The sequence below is a fragment of the Centrocercus urophasianus genome, unplaced genomic scaffold, assembly GCF_019232065.1.
Source record: "Centrocercus urophasianus isolate 14NV4802_14NV808 unplaced genomic scaffold, USGS_Curo_1.0 seq_20, whole genome shotgun sequence".
Classification (NCBI taxonomy): domain Eukaryota; kingdom Metazoa; phylum Chordata; class Aves; order Galliformes; family Phasianidae; genus Centrocercus; species Centrocercus urophasianus.
In genome coordinates, this window is record NW_024884756.1 from 2,033,454 (window position 1) to 2,049,585 (window position 16,132).

General features: G+C 43.2%; 1 protein-coding gene across 3 annotated transcripts in view; it reads left to right on the forward strand.

Annotated features, from left to right (window-relative positions):
* The window catches only part of AGAP1 (ArfGAP with GTPase domain, ankyrin repeat and PH domain 1), a 288,426-nt gene that overhangs the window by 203,898 nt on the left and 68,396 nt on the right, over window positions 1-16,132 (forward strand). For all 3 annotated transcript variants that reach the window (XM_042822094.1, XM_042822096.1, XM_042822095.1), the window contains one exon: window positions 4,286-4,447. In XM_042822094.1, coding sequence (XP_042678028.1) covers window positions 4,286-4,447 — 162 coding nt within the window. The remainder of the gene's footprint in view (window positions 1-4,285; window positions 4,448-16,132) is intronic.

Consider the following 16,132-nt stretch of genomic DNA (forward strand, 5'->3'; position numbering starts at 1 on the left):
CACGTTCTCGGGTTTGTGCATTTCAGCTCAGCCTTTGTGCTGTGCTATTCCTGTGCATCACGTGCTGCTGTCTCCTCCTACTTCATCCCCCATCTGGGTGTCTTGGCATGGGGCACTCCCTCCTGCTTCTGGGCCCTACTTTTCTTCCCCCCCCCCCCCCCCCTTGATTCCTATGTTGGTATTTGCAGCTACTCCACAAGGCGTGCGTGGCGAGCAGAGAAGGGAAGATGTCTCAAATGCTTCCACCCAGCTTGCTTTGAGCAGATGCAGGAGCGCTGAGGGTTGGGATGGCAGTTTTTACCCTTTTCAAAACCTCTAGTGCTTCTGCAACATTGTTTGTGGGATGTGTTCCAAAAGATAAAACTATGAGGTTGAATATTAAGCTTTATGAACGTGTAATTCTGAGAGAGGATATCAGATGTGTTTCAAGCGGCAAATACGGTGCAGTGCAACAGCACAGCCCTTGAGACTCTTCAGAGGATTGGTTGATTTCTTTCTTCATTTAATGTTCCATCTCAATTCTGGGTGTTGCTTTAGACAATCTGTTTTTCCCCTTCTGCCTCTCGTTTCTCCTATTAATATGCATCATAATTGAAAGGAGTTTCTTCTATGACTGTAATTATGAAATGCATCTAGGAGAAGGGGCAGCCTTGGAAGTTGGCTTGCATAACAACAGCTGCATTGGCTTTTTTAGGTTCTGTGATTTCTGCCTAATGCACAGGGAGAGGCAGAGAGGAGAAGGGACAGCTGTGTGCTACGAGGAGGCGCCTGCATTCGCAAGGAACTTCCATCCCCTGCCGTCAGCAGCACAGGCTGCAGCCAGCAGTGCTCTCCTGGGAGGAGAAGGCATTTTGCTGCGGTGCTGCTGCACGTCATTGACAAACCTGGCTCTGCAGTTCCAGAGCAGAGCATGTGCTGGGCAGGATAACTCCGTGGCAAGGAGAGAATGGCGTCCTTAATACAGATATACACCCTGCAAATGATGACCGTCATCAAGTAGAGCTTGCCCGTACAGTCCATCAAAAACTGCAAAGCTAATGATGGGCTGGGCAGATAATCGCGGGAGAGTTAATTGTAAGGTTCGATATGCCATCTTGTCAGCAGAGATAAGTTGTCACGTTTTCCACTTGAGCTGAAACTAAATGATTGTAAAATAAGTTATGAGTGTCCTTGGGCCTGTCTGCCAGAATGATGGCTAAGAATACATTCCTGGCCCATCAGTCTCAAGCAGCCTGCTTGATATTTATGCGAACTGAATGTTATTTTATTCCCCCTCTAGTCATGCTTGTCAGCTTCCCGAGTGAAAAGTGAAACTGCTTCTTTGACTCATACTTCAAGTATTGAAGCTCGGAGAGGCTGCAGATTGTTATTATTATTGCTAGTATTATATATTTTTTTGGGTGTGCGTTGAACGTTGATGCCCGATTGGGAAGAACTAATGGCTAACATTGAACTTGCGGGATGGCTGCAAAACAGCCCATCCCAGCCCAGCGAGACGCGTCTTATGAGTTCCAGTGCCTCCGTCAGAGCTGCTTTAGATGTGGAGTAATGAGGCGCTGGCTTTTTTAATTTGGCATGCCTTTTTCTTTGCCTCTTTTTTTTTTTCTTTTTTTTTTATAACTATCTAATAGCGCCGGCAGTGGTCGTCTGTTCTCACGCGTGGTAATTGATACAAAATAAAATGCATTATTTGTATTCAGTCAGGAGTATGAAATTGCATTCAGCGGGCTGAAGCCTGAACTCATTTACAGTTTTCTGAAGCAGGGCTTTCAGGAGCCCTCTTTTCAATTTGAAGAATACCTTGTCAGGCACGAGGAGTAGCTGGAAATGGGAAAGCACGGCGCGTGAGCCTGGCGCCCTTCCATCGCTCATATTTTAAAGCAGAGCAATGGTTTACAACTTCCATCTTCAAGGGGTGCTCTCAAAAACCAGAGCGTGCCCTATCGCAATAGTCAGGTGCTCTGTCATAACCATAACTGTGCCCTGCGATAGCGACGACGACGTGCCCTGTAGAAATAACAACACGCCCTACGACATCAGCATCCTTTTCCAGGAGCCTTGTAGTTCTTTGCTGCTGCAGGGGGAGGGAATCCCTCAGGCTCTCCCCCTGGGAGCAGTGTGACCCCAGGGCAGCTCCTCATTGCCCACAGGGGCCGTGGCTCAGCAGGATTTACCGCAGCAGGTTCATTCTTTGGGGCGAGCGGTGGTGCAGTGTGTTTGTAAGTCTCATCATTTTTCAGAATTCACAAACAGGTTTTGTTTGTGTAATTTACAGCCTAGAAATGGGACTGACCTGCAGCAAGCGTGTAGCTTTGCATTTGTATTTATTTATTTTTTTTGACAAGGGAAGGTTTTGGAGAATTCCCCTTTCACTTGCCAAATGGCTTGCAGCTGTTAAGAATTTGCAGTTTTTCATAGAATCGTAGAATGGCTGGGGTTGGAAGGGACCTTTCTTTGCTCAGGGCACTGTGTCTGACATCCAGGCAGTGGTGCAGCGATGAGCACAGCTCTCACACTCCAGCCCTGTGGGTTGCAGCAGACTCAGGCGTGCATCACACTTCTTTGCAAGCAGCCTATTGAAGGGCATGGATCAAGCTGGCTGCTTCTGCGTGGTTTGTTTTTTTTTTTCCTCCCCTTGAGTAAAATGGAATAATTCTTTTTAGGGTGAAAGCTGAGAGTTAGAGGCCTGCCCACGTGCTACAGCCCTCATATTTTCTGAGGGGAAAAAGTGAAGCATTTTGAGGAATGGCATTGTATGTGAGGAAGCCTTTCTTGCTGGCATGCTTTCTGTGATATTTATGAATTGCAGTTTCCTGGTGAGCGAGCAAACAGAAAGCAAAACAGAAAGCAAGGAGATGCTGTCCTTACCCCATGGCCTCAGTGGCTTGCTCCATTGCAGAGCAGGTGGACATCTGTCCAGTGCTGCCTGCCCCAGTACAAGGATCTGCATTTCACTGTTCTGTCCAGTTGTTTCATGTTCCCAACGTAGGAAACCTTCCTAAGCCCGTAGCTGGAGGAAAGTATTCAGGAGTGGAAGTGACGGGCTTGCATTCTTGGCCATGCCTCTGCTGTCATCCTCTTTTTAATCTTCTTTTCTTCCAGTGTCAGAGATTTTAAAAGGCACCAATATCCCCTTTGCCAAGTGCCTGCTGAGCATCAGCTTGGCTTCTTGTCGGGGTTTGCCTTCCTCTGCACATGGAGAGGCAATAAGCCCTTGCAGGATAACTGCCTTCAGCAGCTCCTGTTCAGATACAGGGAAACCTCCTGTACTTTACACAGTGTGCTAAATACATTCTTACAGTTCCCTTTGTGGGTTAATGCTTGATCATTGTTTTCAAAATAGGGGGCATAAGAGAAAAAAAAAGAACAAAAATCCTTAAAGGTTGCAGTTGGAGTTTGGTTTGGTCTCCACTGGCAGCCAATTAATGCTATAATTGGTCCCTCACCACTAACTTGGGGAACAACTGTGCTTAGCAGGCAATTAGTAAGTAAACTTTATAACAATAAATAAATGTTTCTTTGTCAAATAGGCATTTGTGCAGAAATTGTACTACTCAAAAAGAAATCAAAAGCTCCTTTTTAGATGCTCTCTGACTTGATGTTTTTTTAACATAGCAATTCGTCTTAAGTGCAGCCCTGGGTTGGTATCTAACCAATGTTCTGGACACAGCTTCACTTCTATTTCAGGCACTCCAAATGTAGGAAGTTATTCGGGATTGGGACAAAGAAAAAAAAAAGTGCATTTATCATGAACCATAGCAAGAAAAATCAGTTTATGTTGAACTAAAATCATGTTGGCAACTTTGGGTGAAAATGGTAGCTGAAGATTGCTGGACTACTTGTATTAGCAACTAAACAGGCAGATAAAATTCAGTGGATGTTAGGCTGTCTCTCTGTTCTGTATTAAAACACCCTATGAATAAATTTGAGGATAAGTAAGAATTTTATAAGAGTGAGCAATTGGAAATAATAGTGATTTCCTTTCCTCTTCGGTCGGTTCCAGCTGGCCTGGCTTCTAAAGCTGATGGAGAGTCCTGTCCATTTGGCAGGACCTGAGTCAGAGCTTGATCCCAGTCACTTATTTGCACCCTTTGGAAAATGTAAGTGATGCTGTTAGGTGGCTGTCCCGTATTTCCATGAACTCAAGAGGCTAGTTGCTAGCAGGCACTGAAGGGTTATATCTTGGATTCTAGTCATATATCTTGGATTCTAATCATCAGTTTAAATTATGCAGTGTTTTTATTTTTCCCCTTTTTTTTTTTATTTTTTTTTCCCCAAACTGCAGATACCGGGTTAGGAGATTCAGTGTGCTCAAGCCCAAGTATATCCAGTACAACCAGCCCCAAACTCGACCCGCCTCCTTCGCCTCATGCCAACAGAAAGAAGCATCGCAGGAAGAAAAGCACCAGCAATTTCAAAGCCGACGGCATCTCAGGCACAGCTGAAGGTAAACCTGCTCCGTGGTGCAGTTTAGAGGCTATTTTATCGCTGTTTCCAAGAGCGTTGTGAGCTGGTGACTCAACTTCGTTGTTGGCTGTGAACAGAATTGCAGAGAAATTAGAAAGGAGAGAAATTAATGGTCTGATCTTCCTCACGATGGAGCTGAGTGACGTGAGGCATGGCGTGACAGCGAATTGCACTGTCTGAAACGTGTTTGGAAACGGTTGTTTAATTAAAATAAGGGTCCCCAAGGTGATACAGAGCGGCGGTAGTGGGGAAGTTAAGGTGCAGGCATACTCATACTTCTTTAAAAAGAAAGGGAAGCTGGGTTCACTCAGTAGCTTGTACATCACATCAGAATTTGTGTGTTTGCTCGGTGTTAATAAATCTAGCACTCTCTCTTCTGCTTAGACATATCTTCTGCTCTAGAATCATCTGATGCCTGTTATTCTTTGAATATTCAGCTGCTTGGGGAAAGATGCTGTTATCCGAGGACAAAAAGGAAAGGGGAGAGTTTAAATGCTTGGGTTCTTTTATAAGAACCAGAAAGCAAAAGCCAAAAAGGACTTCTTTTTCTCCTTAGTTTAGCTTACCGTTTCCAACGTGAGCACTGCTGTAGCTGTTCAATGCCTTTCTGAAGGGGTAACAATGTGTACGGTGGCCAGATGTGATATAAAACATGCTTGTATCTTTAGAAAAGAAGAAAAGAAACATGCTAGGATTCAGCCAAAAGAGCTCCAGAAAAAAAGATGAACAAGGGTAGTTGGAAAGCTCAGAAACTGGGGAGTCAACATAGAAGGGGAGATGAAAAAAGGAGACAATGGAATAACATTGTTGGGAAAAGGGAGTGTTTAGCAAGAAAAAGATGTGGTTGTAAGCATTGGAGAGTGAAAAAAAAAACAGCTAATTCAGTATCAAAGAGTGTTGGAACAGGTTCTGAGAAAAGGATGACAATTGCAGACAGCTGAAGAGACATTAAAAATAGATGTGATAATAGTATACAACTGAGAAAGGGCATGTTAACTACTACTTAGTCATCCTTATTTTCCATTTATTTAATTTCTCAATTGCACTTCTGTCACATACGGAATTTATTTCCTCAGCTATCTATACAAATCCTTTTTAGAAAGCCATCAGCTTTTCTTTTTTTTTCATAATAGCTCCTGTTGTGTTCTGTTTCCAGTCATTTAACTATCTTTACTGTTAGTTTCCCCCTAGTTTATGGCCTGCAGCCAAATTTTATTTTAAACTTTCATTTTTAATTTGTCTCTCTCTCTTTTTTTTAAAATTTTCCTTTCCCCTTAACAATCCTTTTTACACCACTTATTTTCATACCTCAGTGGGAAGTTACAGAGGGGATTTTTCAGAGAGCTCACCATTTGTCCACAAGAATTTTGTGGAAGTCAATATAAATCAAGACCAGCTGGGTATCAAAAGCCTTTGAAAATCTCTTTGTAAGTAGTTAATACGTGTATGTTTTCTTTCTCCTGGTGAGCTTATTTTCACAAGTCACTGGAGCTGGAGCCTGTGTGGTCCTGGTCTGCAGGGAGACTTTTGAAGTGCAGCAAGCAGGCAGGGATTTGCAGTTGTTGTGCACCTTGCCCTGAAATCTTGCTATTAACTGGAGAGGAGACCGCGTGGCTCCTTTATCCTTCTCTGTTTTCTCTTGCTCTTCTCCTTGTCTTGCAGCATCTTAGCATGCCAGTCCAAAATCCCTTTACAATGACTTAACAAAACTGTCCCACTTCATAGAAATGTGCCTGCAGGAGCATCAGGCCTAACTGAAGAGCAGCACCAAGTGATACCTAGGCAGCCTTAAAAGTAGCAGCGAGTGCTGGCATCTGCTTGCACGGTCTTTGTAGCTCTGCATCAGCAGGCGAGCTTTCTTTGACCTGCCCCTTCTTCCAAGTCTTCTGACACAGGCACCCTTTTCTGCTTTGAGCTTTGAGTGGGCCGGCAGTGGTTGTAAATTCTTGATTTTTAAAACATTTATCTGGGAGCACAACCCAGTGAAGTGCAGCTGTTGGCCGTGAGACAGATGGAGTTGCATCTGTCTGTACTGCGTTGTTGTCATGTTTGAGGAACTCTGGGCTAATCTTAGCGGCCCTTGAGTTCTTAGCAAAGTTAGGAGAGGCACGTGGCTGCCTCACCTCACTGCAGCGAGGAGGAGCAAGGAAACTTGCTTGACTTTCCCATGCCTTTTAGGAGACAGGTAATGCAGGAAAAAAACAACTAGAGTTCCTTGGAGATTAGTGTTCTGTAGGTTCTGTGGCTGAGCACACTGGAAGCGTTTATCTTGCTGAGATGCTGAGCAGTGGGGATGCTTCCATCCCTGGGACAAGCTCTGTCATAAGTTGGTCTGCTCCAAGTGCAGGGAGTGTCCGAGGTGCTTTGGGTTGTTAAGTGTTTTTCTCCTGTGTGTGGAATTTCAATTTCAAGAGTGTTTTCTGATTTAAAGTAGATCTTAGCTTAGTAATTTAGACTTTTTTCCGGAAAAGTTGAATTCCTGTTCTGTCCAGTGACCCAAAAGATTTCCTTTTTGTTTTTTCCTCCTGACTTGCAATAAGCATAGATCTAAACTCTTACAGGTGTTCAGCTGGATTGCTGCAACTGGAGATTCAGTCCAAGTTAAGCATTCAAAAGCAGAGTATTTCAAGAGATGCATGCTTAGCCTTGGCAGCTTGGACTAGGTGTTTGAGATAAGGCAGGTGACTTAGTGAACCTGGGGTACAGAAGACTGTGTTGATAGCTGTGTGAGAGCTGTATCTTCCTTCTTCCCTTCTTCTGCAAATCTTGAGCTCACTGTGACTAGGAGGAGGAAGGTTCTGCTGCAGAAGGTGCAGTGGATCATTAAATGATTTAGGTGAATCTAAACTTTATGTTGGTTTCCTTTGGATCCAGGCATGTCTGAAGTGTCAGCTTTCAAACAGAAATCTTGGCTTCCTGCATTTCTGTCTGTAGCAAAGCTGAGGTGTTCAATGAGGTTTAAATCTGGTCTTCAGCAAACTCTAGCAACTTTACTACATTTTTCAGTCTCTTTCTCCTTGAACATGCCTGCTTTGATCATTGACCTCTGCCCAAGTATTCAGACATCACGATGATGGACACCAGTGGGCCCAGGGTGATGCTAGTAACTCCAAGGACTGATGCTCATCTCTTTTATACATTCCAGAAAGATCATGCTGATTCTTCTTTCTCCACACCATCTGCAGATGCACAGCTCTCTCTTTCTGGGATTGATTCTTTCATGTTGCTGGATTTGTCTTCCTACTGGTTTTCTAAGACAATGGCCGCAGCAACGAAAATGCTGAAGCAACTGCGCTGCAGTTGGGTGCAAATTAAAATTCAGTTTCTATTTTGGAAGATCAGGTTCTTGTGAAATTTTCACAAGTGCAATAAAACCCAAAGAGAAGGTTTTTTAGTTCTCTCTCTGTACAGGACTTGTCACTGCAAAAAATTCCCTGGTTTTGAGGGTAGCAGCAGGAATGCTTACATTAGGCAAGGTGCCAGAAACCAGCAGTGTTTTTCCCACCATGTTATCTGTACTTGCTCGGAGCAGGATGATACGGTGCTGTGTTTTAAAGAGGAGTAGCTGCACACTGCCTGGCCTGGTTTGGTACCCGTCTGCTACTGCACGTAGTGGAGCGGCCAGTGATAATTGGAAGGTTTTTCAGCTTGAAAACAAGTAGAAAAATTAAGAAGCTTTCCTGTAAATACCCTTCACAGGAAGGTCTTTCCCAGCGTTTTATTTTTCTCGCTCTTGTTCGGACCTGGCTTTTAAACCTTCAATCCAAGTAGAGCTGCAGAAAGCTCATTTTAAGAAGCTGTAAAAAGCTCAAGGTATGACTGTCCTCTCAGTATCAAATGATCAGTGCTTTGCAGTGTCATTGTTGGAGCACCCTGGCCAACAGGGCCAACTCTGCTTTTGATGGTAGGATCAGCATGTGTCCAGGTGGAAGGGCAGATGTGTTCCTTGGGTCATGGATGTGAGTCAGCTGCAGCAGGGTGCTGTTTTATGTTCTCTCCCAGCAGTGCAGGCGAAACCTGTATGGCCCTCATGCTCCTGTCTGTGCCAGTGGGTGCTGAGAAACAGGAGCTGATTATAGAGTAATGGATGCGATTAGCAACTCAGTAAAGTGCATTTTCTCTGCAAATCCATGTTCTGCGTTCTTCTTTATCCCTGGTTTCTAAAGAACTTTTGAAGGGCACGGAAGGTTCTTTCATGTTTCTTTTTAGAACTGTCTTCCTGACACAAAGGTAGTTTGTTCTCTTGTTTCTCAGCCAAGTGGGAATGAAGTCCAGGAGGGCAGGACAATGTGCACGGAGTTGGGGGACATAACAGTTTGTTCCTGAGACTGCTTGTCCTGTTCCAGGCATTCCAAAACCAGAATGGCAAAGCAAAATACAGAAACGCAGCTCTTGGTGTTTGTCTCTGGAAACTGTATAATAGCTGAAAGAAATTGATGTTTTGTATAAATTGAAAGCAATATAGCAGTTAACTGGCTGTGTAGTATATGATGCATGAAAAAAAACTGCATCTTACCTGCAGCTTCTCACCCTAAGCTTTCCTTAGTGAAATCCCTCCCATTTCCCCATGATTTACCTGCTGGTATTGTATGTTGAAATGTATACAGAAGTGTTAGTTAAGAAGTTCAGGAGCACATCTGCATGGAACAGATGAAAGCAATGAGCTGTGGTGTTGGTGGGAGAGTAGCTCCTTCATTTGACAGCTGGACGTGACGTTGTTAATCCTGATGCTTCTTTGTAATCCACTGAGTTAGGCACCGTGATGAAGGAATTTGTTTTTACTTGTTCTTTTTTTAACGGTGGGGCTTTTTATGGTGTGGAAGAAACCTTCTGCCACTGTCAGAGGACAGCGTGTTCAGAAACCTTTCCAGCACAAAAAGTCACTCCCTTTTTTTCTGGAAGATGTGAAATATAATATCTTGACCTGCAGCTGCAACGAGGGCAGAGCTACTCACCTGCTAAAGAGTTTGTAACCTTTGGAATCGTATCTGTAGGATGGATTGTGTTGCTTCAAGTAATGCTGCCACCGAAACTTCAAGTTAAAGCTCTTTGGAGTCTGCAAAAAGGTACTTAGGCGTACTGCTGAGGTTGTACAAGTAAACAGACAGTGCCACATAAGAACTACATGGAAGTTATTGCTGATGATCATGTCATCCTTGTTAACTTAGATAGTTCCTAGACATTGGATATCAATAATTATATCTTACTGCACGGTGCGAGTAGCTATGGAGGCATTTTGGAATAACGTCTGTTATTTCAGTAGAGGGAAAGGTTTTGATACTTGTCTGGAGGTACTGAGATAGGGAAACGTGGAAATGAAATGAAGCTTTGGTGCTGTGTGGCATTAGGGGAGAGTTTGCATCACTGCAGTGCAGATATTCCAGCAGCCCGTGTGAGGAGGTTGCAGGCTGAGCACTTGGCCTGTGATGGGAAGAGTTTGCAAAGTAAGTGTTCTGGAGATTTCCAAAACAACACAAGTATTTCAAGTGAGATTGGTACAAAAAAGGGCGTTGTGACTGCGGTGTTGGGTAAAGGAAAGTAGCATTTATGTGGAGCTGGACGGGCTTCCCTGATAAGCAGTAATGGAATGAAAATACAAACAGATTTTACTTAGCATTCAAATGATGACAAAAAAAGAAAAGAACAGCAAAATGAGTAACTATGTTTTCTTCCTTTGTCTGCGTGGCAACTTAACCTGCAGGATGTGACCAGATTTGTCTGCAGTGCCACGTGCTCCTCCTAAGTGTACTGCAGAGGTTAGCACCTATTCGCTGTCAAAGCACTCTTCAGTTGTAATTACACTATTCGTCAGTAACTTCATTCACTGCTTTGCAGAAGATACAGTACTGGACAATTGCTATACACCTGAGAAACAGGAGGGCAGAAATTAATAAAATCTGAACCGAATCTTCAGAGGCTTGCTTTCAACCAAGGCATAAAGGTCACTTGTTGGGAAACCTTCAGCCTCAGTCGTCACAGCCTATTTGACATGAAAGGTTTGCTGCTGAAAGACATTTATGTTGATGCCGAGGAGTGAAAGACAAGGGAGGTGAAGCTCATCTATTGTTTTAACCTACTTCATTGCAGGCTAAACAAGTTGAAAGATCCCTTCTTCTCTTTCAAAGTGCTGCTAGCTCGGGGTCGGAAGAGGCTACGTGTTCCGCCTACCCGCTTGAAAGGAGAAGTCTCGCAGTGGTGGTCAGCAGCAAAGAGGATTCTGGGCTTAAGGTCCAGAAAGAGTTGGTGGTTGGTGTACACACTGGTACACCTGGATATCTAGAGGAAGATAAAGCTTATTTTTTTCCATACATACTGATGAAAAGCAGTCCCACTCTTAGTGCAGTACGCGTGCTATGTGTTGAGTAGGAGCTGTATGCTGTGTATTCTTAGCATGAGTGCTGTGGTGAGATGTGGCTTGATTTCTTTGGAAAAGAAAGACGTTTTAAGTAGCTTTATAAGTGAAAGAAAACAGGTGACACCCTGGTGTTTTTCTGGGTTCGGGTAATGAGCATCTTCCTTAGAACTGTGCTGTCAGCTTTAGACAGAGACCATGGGTTAGGAAAAAGGTTCACAAAATGGCAAGGAATACCTGTGAGATACTAATGCTGTTACAGAAGTTCCATTCTCTTACTTAGGTGCTTACTTTACATGTTATTTGCCCATTTTTCCAAAGTGCAAGACCACAGGATTTCATGATGAATCTGTACAGCTAACTTAAAATACCCAAAGGATGAACAGAGGTGATTATGCCCTAGGAAGCTGTGGTAAAAATTGAAAAACATAAAATGAAATGAAGTCATTGTAGATGTAACTTTGTTCTCCTGGTTGCCATGTATATGAAGTCCTGAACCAAGGTGCTCGTGCTGGTGCAGTGTGGCATTCTCACCTTAGCCCAAGGAGGCGGCTCCAAATGGCACGCGTTGGAAAGGTGACAAATTGGTGCTGGACAGTGAGGTTCTGGTAGGTGAAATGCCAGCTGGAGAGTCATGATGCAATATTTACTTGCTTTAGGTGTAGCCTTTTGTGCAGTCATAGCAGCCTCATCCATTTAGAAAACATAGAACTGGAGCAATTCCACTTTTCATGGTCTGTGTTGTCAGTGGCACGCATTTGCAAGACCAACCTTAATGGTAACGTAGACCTCTTTGTGTTTCCAACTCTCAACTGGTTAGTCACTTCAATCCTGTGTTGCTTCTTCAGCTTTTAATTAAATATTTGCCTTAAATTAGCTGCCAAACTCAGTGAGCAAATACTTTCTGTCTTTGTAGTCTGTACTGCAGATGCACAAGCTGTGCATGAGATCTTAGTTAGCTTGCTGCATGTTTGTTTTCCATACTGTGGGCTTTAATCTACTGTTTCCAATCCCTTCACTTTTCTCTTTATAGAGATGGGTTACTTCTGAGGGCTGTTATGCATTGCATGTAGTCTGCAACTCCAGTGAAAGGAGTAGGTAAAAAGAAGACTTCAACAGTCCTCATCACTGACGTTTTCCACCACTCCCACCCCCCCCCAACACACAAAAAATTGATAAAGGCTTCTTTTGTGAGTGCGAGATGGAGGAAATTGGCCATTTGTCTGTGAGGTAATAGGCTTTGGTGTAATATGAAAATCTATCAAATGATTAAATTCAATGACATTAAATCACAATTCATGAAAGGATGCCGCACAGTTTAATTCTATTTAATTTTTTGAGAGAGGGGAGAGAGAGAAAAAAAAAAAAAAAAAAACAAAAAAAAAAAAAAGTTTGAGTTTCTCTTAAGCTGATATCTCTGTGCTCTTTCTTAAAAGTGCCTTTCTAGTTGCCACACAGTGATGTGATCATTATCTGTCACCTCGTCGCCTTGCTGCCTCAACACGCAGTAAAATACAAAAAAAAAAAAAGAGAGAGAGAGACCAGAGGAGCTTGTGAAGTATGACTTCCTATCCCAAGACTCATTGCCTGCGATTCGTACCGCTTGACAGTAATGATCTTATTACAGTACTCTGGACCTTGAAGAGATTTCATGAGGAGAGTGAAAGGACGTGCCTCCATGTAATCAAGTGGCGCTGAATATTCCACGCGTTTTTGATCACACACTGATTGGGCACAGTTTTAGCCCATCTTCTAGTCAATTATGCATGGCCCCTTGTGCTCCTGTGATAGTCAGAAACATTGATAGCTGTTGTCTGGGCTTTGGCAGCCAGCCAGAGGTTTGAAGTGCCTTACGCACAGTCATTCCAGGATAAGTGCTTTTTAGTTGGAATTGATTACCTTTCTTTAGGTTTTGCTTAATAGCAAAACGGTATTGGAGAGGGCTTCAGGTGAAAAATGGACATATTAGCCATTTAGAGTATCTGAACTCCTAGTCAATTTTTAGCTTTCCCCCGTTTCCATCTAATTTATATTTAATGATGTAACGTTTGATAATGTTTAAGATATTTCATTTCAGTTGCTGCTGAGCACACATGTTGAGCACATGTTAAATGACGGTGTATCAATTTTCGGATTTTCTAAATTAATCCAGTTTAACCTTCAGACTGCAGGAACGTGGCTTTTTTGGTGCCTGATCTAGCGAGCATTGGGTTTATCTGCAGATGTTACAAGGATGACATTACGAAGCAGAGCCAGCGCTGTTTCTAATCCCGTAATGAGGATAAATCTGCATCCTTTAAAAGAAGCGAGGGAAAGGGTCAGTAGCTGGCTGCATGGTTTAGATTTTCTCCTCTTAGAAGCTAATGAGGCTTCCGTTAATTTCTCACCTATAAAAATGCCACAGATTTCTTAATTCGAATTTCTATTAAAACGAGGAAAAAGAAGTCACTGAAGACATGTGCATCAAACACACAGCGCTCTATGAGAAAATGCATCATCCTAAGTGCTGCTTATTGTTCCAGCACTGCAAATCTTTTCTCTTATTTGAATTTTCTATGGCGTATGGAATTTAGGGAATAAAGCATGCTTTTTGCCAGGACTCTTCACCCAGTAGCTTCTGTGCATCAACACACGTGTGTGGCTTGGGGAGATGGGGGAGGACCTCATAGCAGGCTGAACACTGCATTAGCCACGTGCCAGATGAAGAGCTCATGCTTCCCCTTGTTGGTTTTTTTCCTTCCCCCTGTAGAAGACAAATCTGCCTTTTGAATCCATGCATTTGGTGTCTTCTGATTGCTCAACCCCTGTGCTGTGCACTCATCTCCAGCCTGTGCTGAGAGGGCTCTTTGGGCTGTGTGCTTCCTGCTTGCTGAGGTTCTGATTCCCATCATGAAGCCAAGTCTTTAGATCCCCAGCTGTAATAAAACAGAAGGCCCAGTCAGATTAGCTCCTAACTGTAGAACCACAGAGTGGTTTGGATTGGAAGAGACCTTTAGGATCATTCATGTCCATCTTCACTGAGGAGATGCCTTTCTCCATCAGGAGACATAGGTCGCATGGTCATCTGTCAGAGCCTGGTAAGCCTCACACTACTTAACAGTTTAGTTATTACCACGGCCACGTACCTAATGCAGCTGTGACTAACTGATTCCCAGCCTCTTGGTGTTTGCTAGTCAGGCTCTGCAAGTCCAGAGAGTCAGCTTGCTTAGATGGATTTAAAACAGCACACGTCATGGGGTTTGAGCAGCTTGGCGTGATGGGAGGCACCACTGCCTGCTGCAGGAGGCTGGAACTGGATGGGCTTTGAGGTGCCTTTAAACCCAGATCTTCTCTAATGCTGTGATTGTTGTCTGAATACGGAAAGCTCATCCTTCTGTTGTGATATGACAAGATACACCCTCCCTTCTGCTTGATGTAACCCCCACAGGCAGCAGGCATGGCAGCAGGGGGTTGTTAGTCTACTTAAAGCTTGCTAAAGGATGGAAGCTTCAGAAAGATAAACTTTTTTTCTGGGAAGAAACTCTGTATCTTTGGCCTTGATGACGTAGAGTTGTAGAATGTCCCAAGTTGGAAGGGAACCACGAGGATCAGATGGAACAGGTTCCTCAGTAGTATTTTGCAGGCATCTCATCACATATACAGGATCATGATATAGTATATACTATATAGTATACAGTAACATCAGCATCCATGGAAGGCTTCGTATTGAACATGATGCTGAAACGTGCAAAAAATCTGTAAAAATAAAAGGGAAGGGAGTCATGTGTTGATTCTCTCTGGTAGACTTGAGTTTTCAGGGTACATCCCAGGGGAGGTTGTGTTGGACACAAGCAGGCATAAAGCTTGTCAGCTTCTACCGTTGGCGTGCACGTCTTCCTCATTGGTAATCTCTAACTGATATGGCATTGACTTGACTTTGACTTCCCTTTTACTTCCTTCCCCAGTGCTTTGAATCTGTCTTTTTAATCTGGGGAGGAAGTGCTGCAGTTCATGGTGATGGATTACAAAACCAGGCTGGAGTATTTCTGACTCTGCTTCATTTGACAAAGCATTGGCAGCTCGCTCCGAGCTCCCTCCTTATTTCTTCTTTCCAGAGCTCCTCCTCTTGGGACTTCAGTGCCTGTGCGCATAGAAAGCAATTGTCATGCAAGGTAGTATTTCAAGGGGGAAAAAAAAAAAAGATGTTGTAGTTTTTGAATTATTATTGAAAAATTGAGGTGGTGACTGGTTTGTAGTCATCCCAAATTGTCCCAAATGTTTGTGCTTTTCAGCCAAGGTTAATACTTTGTAGTGGTAAACAAAACACCAAAGAGAACATGCCTATTTCCAGACAACTGGAATGCTTTAGCCAACGTGTTTGTACATAAAAGTACAGTTCATGATTTACTTAGCCTTAAAACTGGAAGCTATCCTATTACTTTGGGCTTAATATCATCATTGTCACACGCATAATTACTTTGTGGTTGGGTGGCTGCCAGTCAGTAGGCTGTGAATGGTCAGTTATAAATAACTTTTTTTAAACAACCAGTTCAGATTTTATGGTGAAACATGCTGTTTATCACATGAATGTTGCAGCTATCTGAGCTTAGAAAGGTGAATTTAGTGAAGGAAACCAGGCAATACTTAGCCAGCAACAAATAAATGTTTTTCTACTCATTGCAGGTTGTAAACATTATTTCTGCAGCCTTTGTAGATGTCTCCCAGCCAGCAGTGTTAATTGGGTGACAACTTTGGTGTTTTTTTCTGGATACACTTTAGTTGCATCTTGTTTGGTTAAAGGATACGGAGGGTTTCAACTTACTGAAAATAAATAACTAAATAATTTGAATGAGAAGCTGTCAAGTGGATTTTACATTTCCAGTAACTCATTACCTTAAGTCTCACAGTGTGTCCTTGCCGTGTATCCAGGAGATGGACTCCTATAGAACTGTTGATCCCACACTGATGAAAAATGATAGCAAAGAAGTATAGAAAATATAATACAAAATAGGATGTGAAGGCAGCTTTGCCTGTAAAGGTTTTTGCATGTTTTCTGTACAGCTCCCCAAGCAGAAGAGTGGGTATGACCTTGACGTGCTAAGCATCTTCTACGTGGTGCAACAGGTGAAATGGTCACTGTATAGGGGACTCTTGGTTCATCAGAGGACTAATTAACCCATGATTGATCAAAGGATTTCTCTATCTGCAATTCTTTATACCAGTGAAGAGGAAGAATTCCCTTGCTTTCCCTTGCTTTCCCTTGCTTTCCCTTGCTTTCCCTTGCTTTCCCTTGCTTCCCCTTGCTTCCCCTTGCTTCCCCTTGCTTCCCCTTGC